Here is a 16709-nt window from a genome sequence, read left to right on the forward strand (position 1 = left end):
AGGCAACATGTGATAATGCTGGGGCATTTTAGGCTGCATTTGGCATCTGATGTCAGAAACTGCACACATGAGGCTATATTTTTTTTAACGATATTCATTTTATTGATGTTTTATAATGCCCCAAATTACAACATAGCTGTTTCAAAGTGGGGAGGAGAGCGAGAGGGAAGCTGGCATGTGGGGAGGCAACGCTTTGGAAGGGGGAGATAAGGGAGAGTGTGATAAGTAATCACTGTATTGTTGAGAGTACACTAGTTCTTGTTTACAATAGACACAAGCTAACACAATGCGTGGAAACAGTAACATATGTCTAATCTACCAAGGCTATGAGCCAAACACTGGCATCATTCTTCGTCCACCAAAGACTAAGGTCTGTTTACAGTGGACGGGAGCATAACATAGCATTTTCTTGGACAAAGTATCTGTACTGAAAGACCACTATTACATACATGCCAACAATCTGTGACCAACAATCTGCAGGAATCTTAAAGTTTCAAAAATAGTAAGTAGCATAATGATGACATCACGTGACATGATGTCACATCAATTTTACCCAATGAAATGATAAAGAAATAAATCTGGGGTTTAACAGCCGCCAATTATCACAAGATGGCCAGAGAGCAGAGAGCTGAAACAAGAAATACCCACTGAAAAGTTAAACATCGTTCTACGCCAGCAAGTGCCTGCTGTGGAGGAACCAGTGTGACAAGGCAACAAGGTGAAAACACTTCTGTATACCCCAAGGGAAGTGACGGCTGCAAGAGCTCCCGTAAATGCAGCTTGTAAGTAATATAGAGAGAGATATATTGCTGTGTTATAAGACTGCTAACTGGGAACATGGGGCCGTGGCTGGGGGCATCCCTGAGGCTCATTGCCCCTTTCAACTGAAAAGGTTGAAAGGCCATGACGCCATCCCTGCCCTTGACACATGAGACTCTTGTTCCACCATTCCTGGATCCATTCATTAGTTTAACGTCTTTTTGTGCACCAAGTCTGTTTCACTCTGTGTGCAGGCATACATCCATCAAATGAATGGGCCATTTAACAAGCCCACCTCCTGAATGCCGGGGCTGGCTGGGCCTGAGGCAGGCAGGCCTGGGAATTGGTAGGATTGGACACTGGAATCTGTAGGCATCAGTAGTCTACCATGCAAATAGATGGCACATTTAGTTTTCGCCAGGTATTTGCTATTCGTTTTATTATTCATGGTTCACAGGTTCAGTTTTCATTAGTAGAAGTTACTGAAGTAATCTCTTTTTAATGAATGTTTTTAATGCCATTTGGGCCACAGGTCAAATTGGGCCCTTATTGTGTCAATATATAAAAAGGGTGATTGGGCGGCTCCCCAATTATATCATACAATCGCTCTACTGGACACAGTCAGCACACACTTTGCCAAACTGGTTTTCAGCAGGATAAAAGAGTGGGTGCTGGAAGAAGGGATTTCAAAGGGAGGATTCTGCCCCGGGTAAGGTACGAGAAAGCAAACTCTTAATTTGCATCACCTGATGGCAAAATATTATTACTTGTATAAAGCACCAATTTACTTGGCTTTTATGGGCTTCTTTTCTGCCTTTGGTATGGTTATTAAGGCCAGGCTCTGAGCGGTCCTAGAAGGATTAAAAATTCCTCCACACCTTTTATCAGTAATAAAGCTTTTGCACTTTGACACTCAGGCAGCGATCCATTTTGGACCTGTTGGTGAGTGTATGGAATAATTAAACATAGCTAGAGGTGTGAAACAGGGGTGTGTCTTGGTACCACTCCTGTTTAACGACTACACCAACGTTTTAGAGTCTGAGTTGGAGGCAACGCTTGTCGACTTCCTTATGATTGGTGGCAAACATATTCCACTAATGAATTATGCCGGTGATGCAATCTTAGTTGCCAGGACGGCTAGAACATTGCAGGCTCTTATTAACAAATATTCTGAATTCATGGGCATAAGAGATCTAAGGGTTAATGGCACTAAATCAAAGGTGATGCTGATCGGGGGAAAATGGGTCATCCTCTTCCTTTATGCAGATGTCAGGATCCGTCCATGGACAGGCACCCGATCGCCGAGGAGCCTCACAGGCTGGTGGATACCATGGTGCCTTTCCCAGCGCCATGTACCATGGTGCACCACAAGCACCAGAAGCCCACAGACCTGAAACATGCACAATGGCGTCACCACTTATGCACACGTGATGGCTCCACACGTGACAGACCCCGCATACCCCGCAGCCTGTGATGAAGCATAAAAAGCACCGGAGTCTGGGATTTCCAAGGTAAGCTGTCATTGTGCTTGACCTTGCTACTGCCTTCTTGACTGTTTGTTCCTGGTTTCCCCTATTGAGCTCTGTGTTCAGGATTGTCTTCTGCATGTTTACTACACTTCTGTTTACTACGCTTCCATTGACTCCCCAGGCTCCGACTACTGCTTCCTCTGGGACCTGCTTCTGGATCTTCCTTCCTGGTTGTGGCGAAATTGTTGTTTTCCCAGTGGTTTTTACCTGAATCCTATTCTTCTATTTTTTATTGCATCTTGGACTTTGGTTTTTTTTGTTGATTGGCTAAATTCCTGGATCTTTCTTGTGAAGGAACTGATTTTTTTTCCTTTCTTGTTTGACTCCCTTTGATTATTTGGACTGTGAGACATTGATGCCTGCCTGATTCTGATCTATTGTGAAACGATGGAACTACATATCCAACACGTTAAGATGGTGTTAAGAAGTCTGAGAGAGAATTCCCTGGAGGTGGAGTTCCTGGCTTTGTCTGACACCACGAGGAATACAAATGAGCACAAAAAAGGTCAAAGTGACTCTAGATTGGCCTACCCCTACTTCAGTGAAAACCTTTGTCATTCCTTGGGTTCGCAAACCTTCACAGAAGGCTCGTTAATAGGTGTTCTGTGATAGTAGCCTCTCCTAACCATTTGACGCGTCCATCCGTTTCCTTCTTATGAACCGAAGACACACAAAGGGATTTGATAATCTGAAAACAAATTTTACAACTGTGCCAGTCCTGCACCACCCAAACCCAATCGGCCATTGGATCTGTTCTGTCTTAACGCTGACCGACCAATCAGGTTCTGAACCCGGTTGCCTTTTATTCCAGGTGTCTGATGGTGGCAGAGCAAAACTATAGCATTATGGAACACAAACTGTTGGCAATAAGAGCTGCACTCAAGGAATGGTGTCACCATCTCCTGGGTTCCATTTATCCTTTGACTGTGTACTCTGACAATTGTAATCCACAGGGACTCATCACAGTACGCTGTTACAATGCACGACAGGTTAGCTGGCATCGTTTTTTTGCTATCTTTTATTTTACGATGACCTATCGACCTGAAAGTAAATTTTGAAAAGCAGATGCCCTGTCTCGAATGACTGACACGAAATACATACCTAAACTGGACACTCATGTGCTTTCCCCATATCATGTGGTATGCACTTGCACAGCCAACACTGTTCTGTTCTGGGACTCCACGGGAATGGGGACTTACAATTTATCGGTGCTTGACTTTCAGAGCCGCCAGGGTTGTAATCTCCCAGTGGCACCGGTAAGTCAGGCACCAGTAAATTAGTCTGAGTCCAGCGGCAACCCGCTGTTAGCACTGGCCGGGTTTCCGCCAGACTCGGAATGAGGCCCATTATCAATCTTCTATTATAGCGTGTTAAGACTCAGAATACGACAGAGTGGTACGTTGTAGCATAGGAATGAAGTCCTAGAACTTGGAAAAGACTAGCAAAGATACAAGGCCTCATCACGAGTTGGGCAGTAGTCTGTTGGTAAATGTGCTGGGATACTGCCCAATGCTATTAGAGTTACCGAACTTGGTCCTGCGCAATTTGGGCTGCATTCTAAGTTGTGTGCGCTGTTAATTTGCGTGTATTCTGATGGGGCTTTTCAGTGCTATTACCACTGGCAGTAATAGCGCTGGCGGTAATATTGCAAAAAATGGGTGGATTGGGGAGGTTTTCACCTCCAGCAACCTCCTACTTTCCGCCCAAACTCAGGATTGGGCAGAGCGGTAATGCAGCGGTAATAGGGTTAGCGCTGCTTTTTTACTGTACCGCCCAACCCCTGATGTGGCCCACAGTGTCTAATCAAGCAACAGGTCGTGTTACCATAAGAGGGAAGTGTAGCCTGTTTTCCTGTTTCTATAATCTGAAAACCTATCAGGCAAAACCACGTACAATAGCACTTTATGGTTAGATTTGGGGATTTGAGGTCACCTATCTAATTCAACTAAAGGAGGACGCCATTATTCGACGTCTCCTCGATGTCCTGTACTCTGCCCTGCTTTTTGCTATGCACTCTGAACTGAACCATCCCTTTGTAAGTGCTGAGCTTAGGTTAAGGTTTATTTGCATGTGGTTAAACCTAGGGACTAATCCCAAAGCTGTTCTCTCCAGATAAATGTTGAGGGACCTTATTGCCAGAGAGAACATATATAGTATCCCCTGGTTAAATGATGTGTTTGAGGCTCTACTGAAAGTGAATGCAGGGGACCGCTTTATGAACCCGGGTATTATATTTCCCAAAAAAGATGTTGGGCTGATCAGTGGGAAATAAACACTTATTTGGGATACATTGAGGTGTGAAAAAGAACTTCTCAAACAGTCGAACAGAAAGCATGGCACTATTTCTATCAAAGCATAAAGGATTGACTACTTGGACCACATTGGTTTCTGCAGTGGTAGGTCTCTTATAACACGTTTCAGGTTCGGCTTTTTGCCGAGTGGTTAGGTGTACAACTGGAGAACACACTCCCCCCTCCAAAGGTCTACCTGCCCAGACTGCCCTCAAGTAGAGGGGGCCACCAAGCACTCTATCCTCCTGTGTAAGTTATTCACAAAGATTAGGCAGAAGACCCCTTTCCCCCTGTTTAGGCGTATGGCCATTATAGCCATTAGCGTAGCTCTGAAATATGTATTAGTTGCCGCCGAGCCGATAGTTTCAGTAGCCTTACAAACCTATATTTGTATTGCATTAAGGCTAAGAAACCAATACATAGACAGGCCACTGGTCCCCCCAGAAGAATGTGCATCTACTTTTAAATATCATGTGTTGTATTGTGCTAACCATGTAACGTATTCTATCCATACATGTATGTTAAGCATGTTGATTTTAAATGTGATGCACTCTTGGGGCTTGTGTAGAATCAAGTTTTATGACTGACCACTTAAGAGACGATTGGCGTAGTATAAAAGCTTTAACATAGGACGGCCCAACGGGGGCATTTGAGGAGGTTCTCTGCATATAATAGCAGCCACTATAGATGTGAGACTTTAGCTTACATGTGACATTTTTGTTACATATGGTGACTACACCAGGCATATGAGGCATTGGCTGACATATGTTAGCAGCCACTAAACACTTGAAGATTTCCTAGTTATATTTCTTTTTTTTATTAATGTCATGCGTGTTATAGACTTTTAGAATTTCTCAAATCTCACTTCCTGTGATGTCACCCGACCCATAGGTTATACAAAGCCTCTTTTTATGATGTCATTGGGCTTGTGGTATGGTTTCACCTACCCCAGCCCTGGCAGATTTTGTGGTGCATTAGGAATTGCAGGAGATTTACATGGAACTCTCCGGCTTTATGCAGGCAAATTGATCCTTTCGATGGATCTGTTTCAAGCATTTTTTAGGCTTGCCTATAGAGCAGGAATAGAAAGACAGGATTGCTCTGAGACATATGAAAGACCCGTACTTGATGGGGTGGTGAACGAATATGAGTGACAGCCCCGAGCACGCATCTAAAGGACGACCATTCATAGACCGCCCAATCGGATGCCAGTGCTCCCTGGCAATCGTAAGCAATAGTAACCGATTGATTTTATCAGGATCTTAGCATGAATTAGTCCCTAGTATGTCTTCTAGACTAGTATTCTTTCCACTGCAAATCAATCAGGGTGCAATACATGTTCCCTCAGCTTAGAAATCCCATTTTGGAGAGAGCAAAGAATTGAAGGTAATCAGCTCCATCATTTCTTGTTTGCAGGAAGACCTACAGATTCCTCCATGGGACCTAGACATGATGCACAGATTCCACATCAGTAAACATTATAGAAAGGATATTTGGATGCATGATCCTGAAACAGGCCACTTTTTAGTTGTTATACGTGGCCGAAACATTGTCGACCTGTCTATGTAGGCCAAGTAAATGCCTGAACAGTTCTTGCAAGTAATGACACATTACCTCTACGTAAGGCTGGCAAGGCATCTGCCTGAACACAGGCCACAGATTTATATTGAAAGACAGCATTTGTAACTAAGGATGAGCTAATTTGGCCATTCAGTTGCATGTGCTTCATGATTAAATAGGCATAATGTTCTATGAACAATTTTGTTTGTTTTCATATTAGAACCGTTCGTCATCTTGAATTTCCGTCAGCGTATACCTGTCCTCATATCAAAATAATGATCACATATGTCTCGCCAGCCCCCTCCTGCATCCAAGAGCCCCCCCACTAATGAATAGTACTAACCTGGGCCGACGCCAAAGAGCAGAGTAAAAAGGATGATGAGAGCGATGCTTGCATAGGACAGCCATGGGAACCAGACCTGGAGGTGGGAATAGAAGTGCCAGGGTTAGAGTCTGACCAATCACAAGCCAGAGAGCAACTCCCCTTTGAGAACATCAGAGCAGCAGGGAAAGATAGCGGGGGCTAATCTAAAGAGAGGGGCCAACTGCTGAGGAAGACGAAGGCAAGCAGCAAGCCTTCAATAATGCAAGTGGCATTCATATTATTAACAATTTATATAACACAAATCACAAGTTTAAACTTAACTTTTAAAATAATAGGTGTTATCGCTAATCATCTCATTGGTGCCCAGTTTATTGATGTTGGGAGAAATGTGATGGGTTAAACTTGAGGTTTGCTCTGAAGCAGTTACTTGACCCAATGAGCTAATTTACAGTCTAAAGGATCATTAAAATCAGGCAAAACCTGCTAAACGGCGAGATTTGGGGATTTATAAAGTACCCTTAAAGGTGAATTAAAGGATGTTGCAAGTCATCAAACAGAGGAACTAGGTAGAAGGTCAAGTTCCTTTTAAGGATCGCGGGCCTCCCAGGTGACTTGCAATGCTCTTTGAGCCTCTGCTGGAGGGTATTTTATTATTCAGGAACACGTGAGCCCATCGTCATTCCCTTTGGTTTTCCCAGTTGCTGATATTTAAAATCTGTCAGGGTGCAGAAAACACACCAGAATGCAAACACAAGCTTTAAGCAGTTTAATAAGGTGCATTTATTTTAAAGTCCGGTTTTGCATCATGCAATGAATGGTAACATGCATACATATTCCAGCTCTCCCGTGTTAAACCACATCAGAGCATAACATAAACATACTAGCAAAAACTCCTACTTCTCAACTAAAGAATGTACATTGTCACAGCAAGTACCTTTAGTGGTGGCTTTGGCCACCGACATCTTGACCTCACAACGCCACTTGTGAAGTTATTATCCTATTACAGGTGAGTAGTGATGTCACAACTAGACTATGATATGTGGGATAAAGTGCCCCCTACTGTCCAATATAGGGATATTGCAGGTCACTAAGTTCTGAGACCATTCGGAGGAACAAGGCTAAAGGCAGGCACCCATTATAAGGGCACAGAAAGCAGAGGTGTTCTGCAAAATCTGTATAATGCACAGATTGGCTTATTTTAGTCCTTATAATACATGGTCAGACCATCCTTTCACTGAAGGCTTGAGTCTCTTCACCGGTCTGATGCAAGAAGTATTCCAGATGGCAAACACAGCAATATACAACCTGCAATGAGCTCCAAAGAAACTATTTCAAGCAGTTTTATAAAAAGAAATCCAATTAAAAGCCATCTTTGTGGTTTAAAATAAGAGACAACTTGCAAATAGATTCCTGATCTCATGGCGTAAAGCCAGCAGCACACTAGTGAAAGACACTATCATAAACGGCTCCATAGTTATCAACTAATGGCTGTGACTTGACAAATTAATGAATTCAAAAGAACGGAATCTGATAAGCTTCTCATGGCTTTAATGAAGTAGTGGATGGAATTCTACAGAGATGTGCATTGCACACACTGTGGTAGGTCATTATTAGAGTCATGAGGTGTAATAGGAATGATATGTGCAGGCTTTTACAGAGCGATGCCGGGTGCAGTGCTATACAAAACCTAAGTACCATGTTTAATGAAAATCTTTCAGGGGTCCATCCTATATCTAATTCAATCAAACAATATAATAAAAGGCCAGATACGTTTGTCCCTGTATGTTTGTCTGATGCAGTATATTTTGTCACCGCTAGAGGGAGCTGTTTCCTTAGTATACATAGAGACAATGCCAATTCGCATAGCTTCACCTGTTGTCACCACTAGAGGGAGCTGCTGGCTTAGGATATATAGTGGTCATATTGTGTCAATGAAAACCTGCACTTTGGCCCGTGTACTCAGGCCTGTACACCAGGATGTATATAACGTCTTAGGTTGTCTGTACAGACCCTGCTGAACTTCTGCAGTTTGGACACTTGGACAAATGACGTCACAGCTGTTTTATCCTTACACCCATGTCTTGAGACAGAATACTGCATTCAATGTTACAACATTTTGGATGAGTGTTATGAAAAATGTATGAACACCAATCCCAGTGTGCATTATGTACTTAGTGATTCAAGCATACAACCCTTTTCCCACAGGCATATTAGTCAAATAAAAAAGATCTGTGGCCATTCCAATGTTCCCAGAATGCCTTTTTATTTCAAGCAAAGCTGGCTGGCTCCCCTTCTAATGCTATGAGTCCCCTTCCTCTATCTCAGAGGGGTATTTCGAAAGAGTGCAGTAGGATTGTACCAGACATCTTGGAATGATTATTTTCTATTTTGTTTTTAATTGTGATATGGATTTATATTAAAACCATACACATGTCATGTGCAAAATACCGAAGAAAATGCATGTCACGGATAGAACGGGCTCAAAGGGCAACATGCCAACGCCTGAAGGGCTGACCCGACAGCCAGTGTGGCACAGTTGTGTGGGCCAATGTGGGGGAATTTAGTGCTTCATCTACTGAGCAGGTGGTGTCTTTGTCCAATATGTCTAGGCAATATGCAATATATTCAATCATTTGCCCTGATTTGTTCAATATTGTCTCTCAGGTATTACTTGAACATTCAGGGAAAAAACATGAAATGTGATATGCAAAGGTGGGTCACTTTTCTTTTGGTGTCTGGGCTGATTATTGTGCCCCAATCTGACCCTGCACACTCTACACACTCTAATGCAAACCAAAGTCTCTGTTCTATGCACCAATTAACTGACTGACCATTGAATCACTAAATTGATGTGAGTGCCAGGCAGGGGCTTTTGATATCAGCATCCAAAATAGTGCAATTCTCTATGATGGGTATTAAATACATCCCTTCTCTAGGAAGAGGGGTGCAAATGTAGTTTTTGACAGTAGCAGTTCAGGCTGTTCTTTCTGAAAATGGGGAAATGCAGAGAAGGACACAAAACACCTTTCGGCAATATTTTCTTCGCACTGTGGATGTTAGAAACAGGTGAAATTCCTGAGCATTTCCACACTGTGAATTGAAGGAGCTTATCTGTGAGGTTCACATTCGGACGCCCCCTTGCAACTTCTGATTTGTGCATCAATGCACAGTATTCCACGTATCTATATGCAAGAGCTAATGTATCAATTATGCCCCAGCCGCAGGGAGTAGATGGGCAGTAACGAACGAGCAGTCCAGGCCGATGCAAGGACTGGCAGAGAGGTTGCCATCCCACATGATAGACAAAAGATGTCACCACTCGCGGAAGGGCCTCGGGTGGCTGGAACAGAGGGCAGTACGCTGTGCGTTTCCGCCCGCTGACCCAGCCACCGGATTGGCTCAGCACACTTCCCGGGTGCGAATTGAAGGTATTGCCTTTGTGAGTTATCACGGAGTGTGTAATATATTATGTATAGAGCATTTGTTCCTAATGTGCACCTTCAAGCCCGCAACTTATTACACAGTGAAATGTAACAACTATGCATCACAAACCAGAACATAACATAACCTCTTCTGTGTCAGATTCACCAATATTTTGAGCAAAAGGTTAGCATTTATCCCACTTAAGTTTTACGCTCATAAAGCGATCACATTTTTCCACCTTAGGGGTTATTTTGGAGTTCCCCGTAATTCGGGAGCAGGGACTGATATGTCTACACTTTCATGCACAGGGGATCCCACTGCTGAATTTGAATCGTTTGCACAGAGGAGTGCAAAGGGGAGAGGGGGCACCCTTTTGCACTCCACCGTGCAAATTACGTCAATGTTACCTGCCATGCATGCATGACAGGCAGCTTTTACACTCGATTCCTGTGGGGTCCGCCTGCTTTGTCCGTGGACTCCATAGTAACCCACAGCATTTGCGGCGGCATGAACATCCATGCTGGTGCAAATGAGGGAGTATTTGTATGGTGGCGAGGAAAGGAGTGGCAGAAGCATAAGTTGCGTTCCGCACCTCCTCTGCGCCGTACAAATCAAGGAAAATGAGCCATAACAGAAATGAAATGCATAAAAGCCTTTTGCAAGGTTTTATGCATTTCATTTCAGTCATCACAAGCTCAACATGGCCTCCCTTCCGTTTACCCTTTCTACGAAAATATGTCATGTTAATCATTTAACACAGAAAGGAAACTTCCGTCCTAAATGCCATTCACTCACTTGTTGTGATGTAACGCCGACGTTGTTCTCGAGCCCGGCAGGTTCGAGAACGCAGCCGGAGTGAACGAGCATCTGTTGCTTCACAGGGATTGCACCCACCTGGGGGCTCTCGTAATAAATACACTTAACCTAAATTTACGTTGTCCGCTAGATCATTCAATTTACAATAATTCACGACGAGGAAGGGAGAGCCTCTAGAGAGAGAGAGGACCACTGCCTGAGGCCCCACGAGCACAGGTTGAACAATGCAAAAGGTGTCTAACGCAACAAGCAAGCCGGAACAGAATAAATTAAAGTCAGCGAACCAACCGCAAGTACACTGCACAGGGGGGCCAGAATGGATATATTATAAAACCAAAGAGAGGCGCGAGGACACTCAACATGTAACACAAAGAGGAATCATTCAATTACAGGGCCCGGCGCGCATATGACGTTGATCCTTGAAATTACTAGAAGAAAGGACCTAAAATGTTCCCACAATTGACGGCCATCTTGCCTGCAAATCATTGGGCCTCATTACACGGTAGGTGGTGGACCAAGGTGCTATTAGGCACCTTGGTCCATGCCGGTAAAATACCGGTGCCGCCTTGGAGGAAAGGGGAATTACCGCCCTATTCCAAGGTTGGCGGGGCAGTAATTCCCCCTTCCCCCATTGCCCTTCCCCATTCCCATTTGTGCCCCATAGGGCATAATGGGAATGGGGAAGGTGCTAATTACGGTACCACAAATTGCAGTACCGTAATTAGCAACCTGGTCCCTTTGCGGGTTGGTTTTTAACGCCTGCTAAAAAGCAGGCGTTAAAGTACCAACCCGCAAAGGGACCTCGTAGTAAGGCGGTAAGGGTTAACGGTCACCGGTACCATTACCGGTGACCGTTAACCCTTACCGCCTTCCGTGTATGAGGCCCATTGTGTCCAATGTTACTATAGCAACACAATACGGACCGTAGTCAGCATTTTCAGTGTTGCATAGCCACGCTGTTGCAAGGACCAGCACAGCAACAAAATCGCTCATTTGTATTCACTATTCTCCAAACATCAGCAGAATAACGAGGCCCCACACTATATCAGCGGTTTAGCAAACATTATGAATGCTTTAATAAATTAAATAATAACAAAGCCTCATCACACTTTATGCGATCCAGAACCCCATTATACAAAATGAATGCTTGCACAATGGACATAACAAATAATGAAAGAGTTAACAGTGAGTAAAACCCAGTGACCAGTGAGCAAAACACAGTGAACAGCGAACATAACAATGTAGAATACTCCTGCTCCTTGCCCCTTCCTTGCAAATCCTGATAACCCCACCATACAGTGGGAACAGTGGGCGGCACACGCCAAGTGTACTTAGAAGCTATTGGTGGAACAAAATTCCACGATGACCTTAAAGAGGCCACTCTGTTAAATTGCATAGGTGCTGAAGCACTCAGAATTCTCTGCACCCTATCCGACCAAAGCAATAGTGACGAGGGAGTAGAAGATTCCACTAGTGCTAGTAGCAACAAATGCTATGAAGTTGCCCTTCATAAACTCTCCAAACATTTTGGAAATAAAACAAATGTGGTACTTGAGAGATATCATTTCTTCTCTCGGAAATTGCATAAAGGTGAATCAGTGGACACCTATATTGCTGTTCTAAGGGGATTAATGGCAACGTGCAGGGTCACAGGCGTTGCAGAAGAATACTTAAGAGATCAATTAGTGCCCCACACTGCTGATTCCCAAACCACACCACAGCAAAGATTATGGCAGGCTAAAGACCCCACTTTAGACCAGGCAATGGAGATCGCCAGGACTATGGAATGGGGAGGTAGAGGCATGAAGACAGTACTAAACAAACAAGATACAGAGGAAATCAAGAGGGTACAAGCGGAAAAAGGTGATGCTGAAGAAGATGCCATAATAGCATTGATAAGAATGAGACCTTCTGAAAAACCTAGAAGAGAAAGAGAAAATAAAATGCAATGGAGATGCCACAAATGTGGTCGAGGTAGACACACAAATGGTGACAGAGAATGCCCAGCATATGCAGAAGAAGGAAAAGTGTGCAGGAATGGCAGAGAAATGGGAAGAATGGCTCTAAACGGCAGAACATATGAGGAAAGTAACCGCCCACTAATGCTAATATTAGAGCTTTGGAAGAAATAGGAGACCCAAGCAGCATATTGTCTGTGTTAAATTCCAAATAAAAACGTGACATACAAATCTTGATGATCACCCCAGGAGGAAAGAGAGGTTTATGGGTGTGCATGTATATCAATAAGATACCTATGCAAGTGATGGTGGACACAGGTTCACCATACACAATAGTAGACCTCCTAACATTCAACAAAGAATTGAATGGGCGATATGAAGATTTGAGGACAACAAATGTCAGGACCACAGGATACAGCAAAAGTCCTATCAACATCATTGTTTATAAATGGGTTCTACTAAACTTTGAGGGAAGAGAGACGTACTGTAAGTTGTTTGTGGCAGGAAATGGATCATCGGTGGTAGGAAGGGAAGAACACGCAGCCCTCCGAATAAAGATACACCCAGGAGAGAGTATTCTGATATTATGTGTGTCCAATGAGGATTATAATACCAATGAAGGGCTAGCAAAAAGATTTCCTTTAGTATTCAATGAAAACATAGGTATGCTCAAAGGTTTCAAACATAGGATTGTTTTGACGAGACATGCCAAGCCCATTGCACACAAGGTGAGAAACATTCCATTGGGAACGAGAGTTGCAACTGCAGAAAGACTTGACTAAACTGTTTGAACAGATGATTATAGAGCACATCGAGCCCTCTGAGTGGTTATCCCCGATTGCAATTGTACGCAAACCAGATAATTCCATAAGAATGTGTGTTGACCCTCTGTATCTCAATGCCAACATTTGGATGATAGGCATGCCCTACCGAATATAGGTGAGATGCTGACAAACATGAAGCTTGCCAAATACTGTACTACACTTGATTTATCGTCAGCATACCATCAAGTAGTTCTGGATGAAAGCTCAAAACACTTAACATCATTTGTCACTCCCCTGTGGTCTTTCAGATATAGGTGCATGCCTTGCGGCTTAGCATCTGCTTCTGCAGTTTTTCAGAGACTGACGCAACAGTTGTTTGGCGGCCTTCACAGTGTATATCATTTCCAAGACAATATTCTGATTGCAACCATGATGGAAGAATAACACAATGCCAAAATGTTAGGAGTTCTGCAGGTCATACAAGAAAAAGGTCTCACACTTAAAATGGATAAATGTAAGATTAAATTGAGAGAAGTGACGTATTTGAGACACATTATAAATACCGAATGGGATCAGTCCAAAGAGAAATCTGGTGGAAACAATATAAAAAATGCCTGCTCCTTCAAATAAAGACCAACTGTGCAGTTTCCTGGGGCTAGCGGAGTACTATTTAAAATCCATACCACGTTTTACAGACAGAACACAGCACATGAGAGCTCAAGAACAAGTCAACAAAGTTTGAATGGTCTGAAGAGTGCAAAGATGAACTAGAAAACATTAAGAAGAACATAAACAGTGCACCAACATTCACCATGTTCAACAGCACAGCCCCTAACGTAATTACAGTTGATGCTAGTAATGTTGGCCTGGGTGGAGTTTTGGAACAAGTCCACGATAATGGTACAGTACCAATTGCTTTTGCTTCGCATGTACTGAGAGAAGCAGAACTAAACTACTCAACCAAAGAAAAGGAAGTCCTTGGAGTCAGATGGATTCTGGAACATTTTAGAGGTCTAATATGGGGCCTTCCAGTAACCCTCAAGACTGACCACAAGCCATTGATAAACATCTTACATACTAAGAATCCGCACTTAGTGTCCCCTAGGATCTGTAGGTGGATCCTTGACATAATGCAATTTAATGTGAAGATAGTGTACATGCCTGGAAAGATGAATGTAATTGCAGATTGTTTCTCTATTTTAACTTGGGATACCGGAGAACAAAATGAAGAGTTTTTTTAGGAGAAATATATGGAATGCATTATTGCACATATTGAACCAGGAATACCAAAAGAAGAGTGGGTCTGATCATCTGCAGAAGACCCCGAGTAAAGTTTACTGTATCAAGCCGGACAAAAAGGATGGGGGAAGGTTGACCATGCACTGAAAGAATACACACAAATTGAGGATGAAATTGCAGAAGATTCAGTGTGTGTTTTCAGGGGCGATCAAATAATTCTTCCTGTAACATTAAGGAAAAGAATAATGGATTTGGCACATTCATGGCATCTTGGAAGAAATCGTATGAAAAGAAGAATCAGAGAATGTTAATGGTGGCCAGGGATGTGGAATGAAATTGAAGAGCTAGTAAAGAATTGCCAGACATGTGCGGTAAGCGATAAGAGCAAGAAGATGCATGTTACACCATTATAACCTGTTGAGAGATTTCAAACATGGTGTGTAAGAAATTGGACATAGACATTACAGGGCCTTTCGAGAAATTTGATACCCAAAAATATATATAGTTGTGTTGTTAGATTACACCTCAAAGTGGGTTGAATGGAGAGACAATGGGGCACAATTTACCTCAGAGAAAATGCAAGCGTTTTTAAAGGATAGAGACATTGAGAACATAGTCACTTCAGTTTATCATCCCATGGCTAACGGATGGGTGGAGTGCATGAATGGTTTTGTAAAGAATATAATACAACTCACTGTGGTCAATTTGTTACCATGGAGAGATACACTAAAAGAGGCATTAAATGCGTATAGAATGACTCCTCATTCTACAACAGAAGAAGAACCGTTTATCGTGATGAGAGGGGAAGTAGCGTTAAACAGGTTGAGACCACAATGGTTACCAACAAAAAGATGTAAAAGAATAGACATTGAGAGTATAATAAGGAGCGTGAAAGAGAAACAAAAGAAATATAAAGAGAATTTTGACCATACTTGGCATGTAAGGAAAAGTACATTTAAGGAAGGAGATTGGGGGTGTGTAAAAGAACCTAGGAACATTTTAAAAGGGTTGCCCAAATTCAGGGACAGAGAGTGGTAAAAGCATCAGAGAAGTCAGTAGTTTTGGAGGATGAAACATAGTGGCCATGTGATGATATTTTATCTTCTGGAGAACTGCACAGATCAAGTGAGCTGTCGTATGATTTCAAAGGTCAAGAACAGATTCAAGACCAACCCTATACTGATACTGCGATGAAGACTAGTAGTGGTGATCCATTCCCTGCCAAAAGGATGCTCCTGAGGAACAGGAGAGTTGCTCCAAATTTCAAGAGTGACCATGTTTACTATTAAATGCATCCTTTTTATTAATATAGTTTATCCCTGCTTTGTCCCTTTGTTTCTCTACTCTGTTTTCCTTTCCTTGATCATCCTTGGAGGGAGATGTTGTGATGTAACTCTGACGTTGTTCTTGAACACGGCAGGTTCGAGAACGACACTGGAGTGAAAGAGGATCCATTGCTTCACAGGGAGTTCACCCACCTGGGGTTTCTCGTAATAAATACTCTTAACCTAAATCTATGTTGTACGCTACATCATTCAATTTACAATATCACCCCCTTTTAAGAATACATGTTGCTCATTATTAGTTCAAATAGAAGCAATGATTCAGTGGCTAAGAATGAACTTGTTGGTTTATAATGGGGCTTATTTTCTAACCCCTGGAGTGTGCATAAAAGCTGGGTGTTTGCCATTTATGTATTACTTTGACGCTCTGTGACATTCTATAGCCATTTGGAGGCAGAGAAGGAGCACGTGACAGAATTAACATTTCCGCCAAGTATTCCTGCTTTGTGCTTTTAAAGCTGCATGAGATTTTCATGCGGCAGTAAAAGCAATGTATTCCCAAGGAATCCACCCATTTCTAGCCCCTGGTAAAAGAAGGTGGATTCCAGCGGAATCCAATGTACATGCCGTCTGTAAATTATGAATTGCAGAAGGTGATGTAATTGTAAATAGTCTTAAATGTACATAGTTCAAGTTACCAGTGCCTCTGTGATCTCATACCATTCTGAATAGAACACTTCCCTCGGTAACTATTAGAATGTA

At 42.8% G+C, this 16709-nt stretch overlaps 1 protein-coding gene across 1 annotated transcript in view; it reads right to left on the reverse strand.

Moving 5' to 3' along the window:
- Positions 1-16709, reverse strand: part of LOC138492615 (solute carrier family 2, facilitated glucose transporter member 11-like) — a 306936-nt gene that overhangs the window by 17116 nt on the left and 273111 nt on the right. Inside the window, exon 10 of the mRNA XM_069619908.1 lies at positions 6483-6558. Coding sequence (XP_069476009.1) covers positions 6483-6558 — 76 coding nt within the window. The remainder of the gene's footprint in view (positions 1-6482; positions 6559-16709) is intronic.

The sequence above is a fragment of the Ambystoma mexicanum genome, chromosome 10 (genome assembly GCF_040938575.1).
Source record: "Ambystoma mexicanum isolate Mex_15411 chromosome 10, UKY_AmexF1_1, whole genome shotgun sequence".
Lineage (NCBI taxonomy): Eukaryota > Metazoa > Chordata > Amphibia > Caudata > Ambystomatidae > Ambystoma > Ambystoma mexicanum.